This window comes from Procambarus clarkii, chromosome 24 (genome assembly GCF_040958095.1).
Source record: "Procambarus clarkii isolate CNS0578487 chromosome 24, FALCON_Pclarkii_2.0, whole genome shotgun sequence".
NCBI classification, from domain to species: Eukaryota; Metazoa; Arthropoda; class Malacostraca; order Decapoda; family Cambaridae; genus Procambarus; species Procambarus clarkii.
The window spans coordinates 15,612,972-15,623,895 of NC_091173.1; the positions used below are offsets into that span (position 1 = coordinate 15,612,972).

Consider the following 10,924-nt stretch of genomic DNA (forward strand, 5'->3'; position numbering starts at 1 on the left):
ATTCTGCTAAACTTATGGATTGCTCTTTGACATTTGTTTGTCTTGGTCTCCCCAATATCTTACCTCCGAGTTGATTGCTCTAAAGTCCTTACCTTATTTAAAGTCTTGTCCCATACTTCCTGGGAAGCTGATAGACACTAACACTTCTCTATTTGCACTCTTCTTTTGTACTATCGAAACTGGATTACTGGATTCAACTGCCTCTGCTGTTGAAAAACATATGGGATCACCCCACAAAAGGATGAGCTACACCCCGAGCTAAACCCTGCAATGACTCAGAAACCCCAAAACCTTCAGAGCTGGAACTAGGAGAAAAGACCAGAAGCAGGGCCAACCACACCCCCTGCAGGAAAAGGAACAGGAGCTGCAGACTTAGCCAAAGTGGAGTTCACCAACTCCACTTTGGAGTTGGTGAACTAATGTCCAACATTAGGGCATCCAAGTCTGCATCATACTGCAAAAGTCGAAGATGGGCAAGCCTAGCCCATAAAGTAGCAGCTGCCTGGTAAGCTTCCTGATGTAAAACAGGTTCATGGAGAACCTAAATATGCTCTCAGTGAATGCAATTGTCACAGGATTCTGGGTCATAGTGTCACGTGACTGAACAAGCATTATGACGGTGGCAGACAGAATTATCGTCACCAGATAGCAAGATCGACAAGCACTCTTCAAACTTGCAGATACTGTAGTCAGTATGGATTTGACAGGTCCATCCATCATGAGCCACATTAGACTGCAGGGAAATACCAAAGCCTGAAGGCAAGCTAGCCAAGCAGGGCATCCAGGCACTAGGGACATTTTCCGAAAAAACAGACATCAAACACAACCTGTAACAACCCAGCTAAAAGGGTATTCACTGTGTGCCATATAAAAAAAGCACATGTGTATCCTAGTGAATCCCACTCATAACCAAGCAGGGTGCCCCTACCTAGGACCTACACAGAGGAGTGAACATTTCATGACCTATCCCAGAGTGAGCCTCTCCACCCCCATTGGCAAGGACTCTCAGGCAAACCCCTGAACACACCAGACAAGTATCTATTAGTGCAGAGGCAGCACTAAATGAGCACCCAGGGAAGAGTACCCCAAGTGCATGCTGCTTGAAACACAAAACAAGCAAAGTCCACACAACCAAGCCAGGAAGAAAACACACAAAAAGTATATGGCACACAGCTGGCTAATGGGTTGAAGCTAGGTAGGTACTGTACTAGGGACTAATGGGTTTTAGCTAGGTTAGAGTAAACTAATTGTTTATTCCAAATTATTTCAGTCATTTGGTCATTTTAGTGTTTCAATTTCTATGAACCCTGCAGTTGTTTGTAAAGCTTTGCCGAGTTTCTGGATGCTTTACTACTGAGGGTGATGATAATAGCCCCCCGTTCTGTGCCTCTGTGAGGCACGGGCCAGGTTCCAGCTCTGCTATCCAGTAAGCCAAACAGGATGCCTGCAACTGATGTGACCCCCAGTAGTGGAGAGCCATCTCAGTGAGACTGATTCAGGGAGCTACCAAGGTGATCCCCCAGGAAAAGAATAAGCCATCAGAGATAAGGAGACTAAGTTGCATTGACATTAAATGATATATTTCACACATAAAATAAGGCCCTAATAATAAGGCATAAAAACACTTTTCTCAGATTGTATAAATGTGCAATATAATGCCATGCATCATTATCATAGCTGGAATGATACTGAAATAATTCATTGTCTTTAATGATGCCAATTATTTCTGCCATACCTACTAACGTATATTAGTTTCACCACCAGCTTATCAATACCATTGACAGATCAATAAAAGTTTACAAAATTATATTAAGCTATTATTACTCTTTAAATTTGTTCTTTTTTTATCGACACATTTACATTTGCTTTCCTCCAGTCTACATTCAGATTTGTGTCACCTATTAGATCCTCAATATCTTTGTTAGAACACAGTAGGAGGACAGAGTTGCCATCGGTATCTTTATGCAAAAGTATGTTTTGTTGCTTTATACTTGAAACTTCAGGAATTTCTGGAATTACTTCTATATTCTTCTCATTTTCTATTGTTTTTGCTATACTATCTAAACTCTCACCTAAGTGTCTTAATGCTGTGTCTGAAACTAAGCCTGTTGCTAATCGAGATAGTCTTTCAATTTTTGTTTGAATTTCATTACGTAATTGTTTCAATTCTAGGTTTTCACTATAAACCATATTCTGCTGAGAGCCAGTCTGAACAATTAAAGTTGGATAAGAATTATCTGCTTCTGTCATTTCTGCTTCTACTTCTATTTCATTTTCCACCTGTAAACTCATGGAGGAATCATCATCTGGTCTTACCAAAAGGCACTTTGGTATCTTCCTTAAAAATACCCTTCGACTACCTCCAACAAGTCCCTTGCCATGAGTCATAAAGAGATTCTGTTTAACAGAAATATTACGGACATTGGCATACTTCAAGAGTTGGTGCCGATGAGCAGGCATACGAGTTTTCATAATGGCAATTATCTTGGAAGCAGAATAGCCCTCAAGGATGAGATCTTTGATCATCTCTTTTTCCTCACTGTTCATCCTGAGATGAGAGCCATCTTCATCATGACCATAATGAGTCCTGCAAAAGTGAACTGTGGCTCCTCCTTCCTTCATGAACATTACTTCCATAAATGATGTGCACACAGCATTAATCTTTATGCTCCCTTTCTTCACAAAGTGCGGTCGTGACACAGCCATCTTTGAATCTGCGGGCTTAATGAAACCACTACGTCGACAACGTAGGAAGAATTTTACATCTCCAGACACCATTGTCTTTGCTGAAGTTTGTGCTGAATACGAAGCCCGACACCTTTCCTCTGCCTCTTTCTTCCATTTCCAAAAGTCTGTAAAAGTGGAGGGGTGAATTGATGTCTTTGATAATAAAAAATGAAGCTTAAACAGCCTGGTACCTTCAATGAAAGTTAAAGAAAGTAACCTACTCCCTTGATACAAATACCCAAATAACACCTTGGCTCTTTTTCAGGCAATCATTCCCCTGGATACAGAAGTTGCCAGATGTGTTTAAATCAGAGGGTGCTGAAAGTCCTGGATTTCATGTCTGGGCTGCAAACAGATAATGCACATAAACTACAGTAACATCTAACACCAAGACTGATATAAAAAATAGGAAAGAAAAAAGTTGAAGTTTATAAAATAAAAGAGGAAGCTACATCACTAAATATTGTGACACAAAAGGAGAAGAATGATTGGAACTCAAAAGAGTAGTCATATTTTACACTAGAGAAGCAAGAACTTAAATTCTGTAAAAATTTAAGAATAGTAATACACGGAAGCTAAAAGGAACTCGAGAGACAGCAAGGTTTGCACTTAAAAATATTATGCATGTGTATGCTCTATATTATTTAGGTACCATAGATATACTTTAAGATATTCATAAAATTCATTAGCATCTTCAAAGTGATCATCTAATTAACATCAAAGATGCAAAAATTGTACAATATTAAAAAATTCTGGGTGCAAGAAACCTGCATCACAGGTAGTGGTTACAACTTTTTCTGTGCAGTTTGAAAATTACATGCTTCCAAAACACAGGTACAGTAAGATTAAAACTGCTATACATTAGTAACTTATTCAGCATAATAGAAATTAAGTGATCAGTAGTTTAGATATAAGTGATGAAATTTGGAGAATGAAGAAATCTTTATACCAAGCAATGGGAACCTCCAATCCATGACATGTTTTGAAAACAGCCTGTTTGATGCTACTGGCACTATATTTAGTTCAGTAATTTATGTACAGTAACCGTACAGTAATCAAAAGTGTAAGCCAGGGAGCCGGTCGGCCGAGCGGACAGCACGCTGGACTGTGATCCTGTGGTCCCGGGTTCGATCCCAGGCGCTGGCGAGAAACAATGGGCAGAGTTTCTTTCACCCTATGCCCCTGTTACCTAACAGTAAATAGGTACCTGGGTGTTAGTCAGCTGTCACGGGCTGCTTCCTGGGGGTGAAGGCCTGGTCGAGGACCGGGCCGCGGGGACACTAAAGCCCCGAAATCATCTCAAGATAACCATTATGTAAGAACATATCTATCCAAATTTTTTCAAACTTCCTTAATAATCTCGCTGTATACAGTACAGGTGGCCCTTGATTTGTGTAAGGATTATGTTCCCAAAAAATTGCAAAATATTATGTACATACATGTGAAACATAGGGTTAGGTTCCAGATACTTTGAAATGTCCATTTTTTTTTTAACTCCTTACTCAACTAAACATGAATTTTAACATTTAATAATTAATGCTCCCACCACTTTCCAGCCACAAATTAAGCACACAAAGTCCAGAATTCTGGGGATGTGCAAAGATGAAAAAATATAACCCAAAAAGTTTTTAAAACACAAGAATGTTAGGAGTAACGAAGTCAGACACTTTGCCAACAGTAGACCCAAATATTAACGTAAATTATCAAAGCTAATTCATTCTCAATCCACAAATATGAAATTTGCTGGCACGCTCTGAAACTTGCCATAAAAGTGATTTCTATATAACCCTGAATCTACAAAATCCAATACAGGAAAAGTTGTGAGCTGTTTGCATAGGCTTACTTATAAGATAATTATTAGGAGGAAGTGTAAGCCAGTACAACTATATAGCATCATACAATATTTATGAGGAAAAAAAATAGACTTTTGAAGACCGAGGATTTTAATGTCTGTTCTATGAAGATGAAATAATTAAGCTTACTAAAAGAAAATATTATGGCAATGGGTGGGATTGAAAACATACTAAGATTGTTTGAGCCTATAAGACCATATGAATGAGTTTTATAATCAGAAAAAGTTTTATAATTTATAATCAAGTGAAGAAGTTTTATAATCAGAAAAAGGTAGTGCAGACTAGATAAATAAATGAGAAGATTTATGTTCTACATGCAAAGGTTTCAGTTACATGATAACATGTTTCTGGAAAGAGAATTGCCAACAACTCTAAATTTATTTAAGCCTAGCAATAAATGCTAATTAGGGTTGGACAGATATGGGGGTAGGGATAGAATAGAATACTGTACAATACTCAAGTTAATACTCCTAAAAAAGAAACAAATATAATTTTATACACTGTGCTTTGACAGGCTGACTTCAATATACGTTGGCAATATGTAATGATACTGTACTATTATTACAAAGATCCTTTACAAACTGTTAAAGAGTGACTGTTACCACTTAAATTGCATGGTAAAGAAAATGAAAGTTTAACTCTGTTCATAATGCAAGAAACAAAAATAGAGGCTGCTATAAGAATTAAAACAATCATTCAGAAGTAGGCGATGAGTCACAATAACGTGGCTAAAGTAAGTTGACCAGACCACACATTATTTTATGCATTATAAAAGATGAATCACTTTTAGAGAAAGCTAGAAAGAGGAATAGAGGCTACTGAAGCATGATTAAAGCGAACTTTTTAGGTTTTTGGGTAACTCGACTCATTGTTTGGCATTTACCCTTTTATTATTAAGAGTATTTTTTTTCAAAGCTTTGTAATATAAATTACAGGTAAAAACCCAGTACTGAATGTAATGGAATGCCAATTTCTGGAGGAAACTCTGTGGCTCCCTGAAGCTAACTTCCTGAGATTACATCATACTCAAAGGTCATCAGCTGCAAATTGTTTTATCCCCTACCTGGGACCAGAGCGAAAACCTAGCCCCCTAACAGAGGTGCAGACAGAGGTGACAATCCCCCACCTCACCAGAAAAAGTTTGCAGAAAGTTAGTGTAGCTTTACAGACAACTGGAGGGGTCACATAAATCAAAGCCTCATAAATTGTCAAACAACCACTGCAAATAAGATGCACAGAACAAGGAAATATCAATTGAAAGAAGATGCCGAAGTTAACCAAACAGAAGATAAAAGAACATTGACAAAAATAAATGAATAAAAGAGCTGGAAAAAAAGTTATCCCTACATCATCTTCAATTGATCAGCTGACAATATGATAACATGAACAGGGGAAGATTTACAATATATTTTGGAGTGGACAATGTGAGAGAAAGCTGAAAAATTAAGAGTTATTTAAGAAAGCAATAAAGCAATCTACTAGATACTCACACAGTACAAAGAATGAATTATACAGATACTGTAGACAGACGATGAGTCACAATAATGTGACTGAAGATATGATGACCAAACTACTACTCAAAAGATGGAGAAGCAACTACAACTCAAAAGATAGTCAACTTTTCAGTCTGTCCTAGACTATTACCACATGACTTGATAATAGTACAGGATGGACCATTAATAATAAGAAAGGAGAAGTAATGATACTGTGATATCGTAATGAATTTCTTGATGAAATACCAAAATACATTTTGGCAAGTACTGTACTGTACTGTAGTACCAACTGAAGATCACCTAATGATCATGAAACTGGGAGTTGTATGTAATCACATTCATATTCTGAGTACAGTACTATAAATAGAGTAACTCCAGGAGTCAACAAAAATAATATTAAATCATTAGGCAAAACTATTATACTGTTTAGTATATGCATAAAAAATGGAAATACTGTACTGTAGTTCACAAAACTAATAATTATTTATTAAAGCTATGTACTCTTAGTACTGTACTGTACTGTACTATGTTACTATGTACAGTATAGTACTGTCAAGAACAGGTGTAGGAGCTCTTATTTGTATCAGGTATAAAACAGTTCTTACCATCTTTCTGCTGAAAAGTCACTTTCTCACACTGGAACTTCATCTTGTGAGCTCGAATCAGGTGGGAAATAAGTCTAGCTATGCGGTTCCCACGAAAGCCACAGTCAGGTTCCAAACAAGGCATTTTTGCACGATTTTCAGCAGAGAGATTGTGTTTGACTCGTAGATGAGTAGACAAACTGCTCTTATTTTTGTACGTCTTATTGCAGACTCGACAGACAGTGCTCTGATGATCCTCATCTTGGGACACAGTAATAATTTGGCTCTTATCGCCCGTTTCATCCACAAGAGTACTACTCGGGTCACTTTCATTCCCACAATATATATAAACATTATCATCTATATCTCTGAGATCCTCTAAGCTTGTGGGTGGTTCAGTTTTAATATATGATTCTTGGTCAATAACAAAGTTTTTATTGATGAATGATAACTTATTGGAACCATCACCCATTTTGCTATAACTTATGCCACTTGTAAGGCCATACAAAAATGCCAGTATCAGTAGTTGCTCTCTATCACATTCAAACCTGCAAGAATTTTTGTTTTTTATTGATGATACAAATGACAACAAATATTTACATGTGCAAAATACTGTACCTGATTTTTTATTTGAAGTTAAGTACTTCACAAATTTCTTAGATTTATTATGTGAATGTCAGAATCTTAATTACATATACAGTACTGTACAGTGCTTAATTACAATATGGTAGCTAACTAAGGGTATAATTTCTTGGTGTTCACTCGAACAAAATGATGAAGCAATATAACTGAGAATTATTTTCAGATTCCATCCCACAATAATTTAACACCAAATTTACTTAATGAGCAAATTGTCTTAATGTTGCTACATATTTTTACATACTGGTATTTACAATTTTTTTTTACATAGTACTTACCTAGTTACCTAGTTGCGCTTGCGGGGGATGAGCTCTCTCTTTGGTCCCGCCTCAACTCCAGGATTGGTCTACATATGTGGTATACAAGGTCCTGAATGATTCCTTACACAAGTTAGTGTTGTGGCTAGTGTTAGTGGTTCTCAGATAATATTGGGACAGGAGTAGAATGCTTGTCTGTACCACAGATGGTGCTAAATAGTATTCAAAGCTTTTTACTTTCTTTTGATAGTAACTTAATTTAAACATATAAACAAATGACTTGTGATTAATGGTTCTATTTGCTGTGATATATACATTAATAAACAAATCCACAAGGGCTGTGACGAGGATTCGAACCTGCGTCCGAGAGCATCCCAGGTGCTGTCTTAATCGACTGAGCTACGACATGATCAAAAGAATTGAAACCAGAAGTTCTACTGAACTTACTTGGATCCTGCAGCCTCTCCGAGACACAAACTGCAGAGAGGCTGTAGAATCCAAGTCAGTTCAGTAGAACTTCTGGTTTCAATTCTTTTGACCATGTCGTCGATCAGTCGATTAAGGCAACGTCTGGGATGCTCTCGGACGTAGGTTCGAATCCTCATCACAGCCCTTGTAGATTTATTCATTTGATGCATCACGCTATTGTGATTTCTGTGTGTAATATACATTAATTCACTGCTGGGTAGGTCTCCGATTACTGCTAATTATAATTCCTAAATCTCTTTCACAACATTTTGACGTCATCATCTGGTAGATGGTGTTACTGTTATTTCCTTAATTTAGCACTTAGCACTTATCCATGATGAACTGCAACTGCTAATTTTATGCCTAGTTCTGCAATGTGATGAGGTCATTCTAGAATTCAACCGAGTCCTCATCCGAGTTTACTATGCATCCCACTATCGTGTCATTTGCAAATTTGCTGATACAGGTATTACTATTCATGCCACCACCTAGGTTGTTGAAATATATTACTGTATGAGCAATAAAAGCACCGAAACTGACCTCTACGACACTACTTTTCATCATTCAACCTGACTTCGAGTCAACTGCTTGATGGGGTTCTGGGAGTTCTACTCCCCAAGCCTGGCCTGAGGCCAGGCTTGAGCTGTGAGAGTTTGTTCCAACAGGCTGTTGCTTGGAGCGGCCCGCAGGCCCACAACCCACCACAGCCCGGTTGGTCCGGCACTCCTTGAAGAAAACTATCTGGTTTTCTCTTGAAGATGTCCACGGTTGTTCCGGTAATATTTCTTATACTCGCTGGGAGGAAGTTGAACAACCGTGGACCTCTGATGTTTATACAGTTAAGAACATGCATTTAAACAACCAAGACAAGGCTAGCCAGGAACCCCATACAATATATGTGCCAGGTATATTGGTTTGGCAAACTTCTGAGTATCTATTTACAGCTAGGTGAATAGAAATATCGGGTTAAAGAAAACCTGCCCAAGGTTTCTGTCTTGCTACAGGAGTCGAATCAGGGACCTTTCAGCTTTACAGGGATTTAGGTTCAAACTTACCATAATTGTCAGCTACAATTCCCTCGTCTTCGTCAACACGTGCTAAAGACAAGAAGCATCTTGACAGTGTCTTTTTAAACAACGTATAACCCAGAAGGCACACGCAAAGGCTTGTTATCCATCTCAATATCCAAATTCTCCTCTTCTGGAGGTGAGAATTCTCCTTCTTCTCTCTTCCACTTCCTACAAAGCAAGAACGTCATACCTGGGATATAATACACGGGATAAATTTGTTTGTTTACTATTTACAATTGTTCTCTCCGTTTACCTCGTGTGGTCACAAGCCGCTTACAACTCCACGCTCATTGGTCGCCTCAGCCGTTCGTGAGCCGGTAATATGCCTGGCGGCTCCGGCACCCAACGTCTTCACCATTTATTTTGCCATTTTTTAAATTACAAGACGTATTTTTGTTTATGTTATTAATTTGTTTATTTTATTAATTTGTATATTTATTATTTTTGTAGTCTATAGACTGCATGTTAATAATAGTTTAATTTTGTATGCATTTCCTTATCTGCTAAAACTTATAAACAATTTAATTAATTTTTTCTTCAAAATCAAAATCAAATAAAATGTTTATTCAAGTAAAAGTACATACATAGAAGATGAGTTACAAACAGAACGTTGGATTTATAGATAGAGCTAGTACATACAATACCTAAAGCCACTAATTTACTTAAACCCCACAGCGTTTTGGGCAAGGTGTAAGGGGGAAAAAAATACCATAGACCAAAGCTTAATACTAATTACACTTCCGTAATTACGCTACTGGTATGGTCCAGTAGCCTAATTATGTTACTTCCGTAATTACGCTGCATAATTAATGCTAATTACTAAAGCTTAATACTAATTACGCTTCCTTTGTTGCGTTAATTCCAATCTCTCAAACATATAAATAGCCTAAATGCAGTATTTTCTGTTTGAAACTTGGCGGTTTCTCTACAAACGTTACTCAGAAGAAAGTACCAACAGTACCTAGTTGTTTGTGGGGGTGAGCTTTGGCTCGTTGGTCCCTCTCGATTAACTGTAAAGATTCCTGATCCTACTAGGCTCTATAACATTTTGCTTGTAACTTAATTTGTAATGTACTTTTCCCAAGAAATAGTATTTATTACTATTTATTAATTAAAGTTTTTTGTCCACTGTCAATTCCCCTGAGAATCTCCTAACTCTTGTCTACCAGACATGAGGTTTAGTTCCGGTAGCCTTTCCTCGTAACTCATACCTCTCAGTTCTGGTGGCATACCTCTGAATCTTCTCTAAATTTGTATTGTGTTTAACTAGGTATGAACTCCAGGCTGGAGCTGCAGCTACTCCAGGATTGGTCTGGCATAATAGTGGTATACAAAGTTCTAAATGATTCCTTATGCAAGTTTCTAAAGGTAGTTTTTATGTTGGCCAATCTAGCATATGCCGCTGATGATATCCTTTTGATATGGGCCTCGAGGGACAAGTTCGGTGTGATATCAACCCCCAGATCTCTACTCTTGCAGAATTTTACCTCCCAGATGGTACCTTGTGTTCGGCCTCTTGCTCCCTTCACCTAGTTTCATTACTTTACACTTACCCAAGTTAAACTTTAGTAGCCATTTTCTAGACCATTCCTCCAGTTTGTCCAGGTCATCCTGTAGTCTGTCTTGTTTCTTCTCATAATTTTTCCATCATCAGTAAACATTGAGAGGAATGAGTCTATACTGTGGAAGATTGTTTACATATACAGTGTTTCGGAAACAAGTGGCGTGGTCCAGGGAATGATCAAATCATACACAACACGACAAAGCTCATTTTATGATTGTCAAAGCCCTATATGTCATTAGGTTAGGATGCATTATGGTATTAAGCAAACA

General features: G+C 37.8%; 1 protein-coding gene across 3 annotated transcripts; it reads right to left on the bottom strand.

Annotated features, from left to right (window-relative positions):
- Positions 1–1,545: 1,545 nt before the first annotated feature.
- On the bottom strand, positions 1,546–9,451 carry LOC123761695 (uncharacterized). 3 transcript variants are annotated; one of them, XM_045747803.2, is made up of 4 exons: positions 9,345–9,447; positions 9,077–9,259; positions 6,679–7,205; positions 1,546–2,852 (listed from the first exon to the last, which is right to left on the bottom strand). In XM_045747803.2, the coding sequence occupies exons 3-4, from the start codon at positions 7,127–7,129 to the stop codon at positions 1,828–1,830; spliced, it is 1,476 nt and encodes a 491-aa protein (XP_045603759.1). In that variant the 5' UTR covers positions 7,130–7,205; positions 9,077–9,259; positions 9,345–9,447; the 3' UTR covers positions 1,546–1,827. The 3 variants fall into 3 exon arrangements, with proteins under 3 accessions (XP_045603759.1, XP_045603760.1, XP_045603758.1); XM_045747804.2 differs by lacking the exon at positions 9,077–9,259 and having other exon boundaries at positions 9,345–9,451; XM_045747802.2 differs by lacking the exon at positions 9,345–9,447 and having other exon boundaries at positions 9,077–9,338.
- Between the last annotated feature and the right edge of the window lie 1,473 nt (positions 9,452–10,924).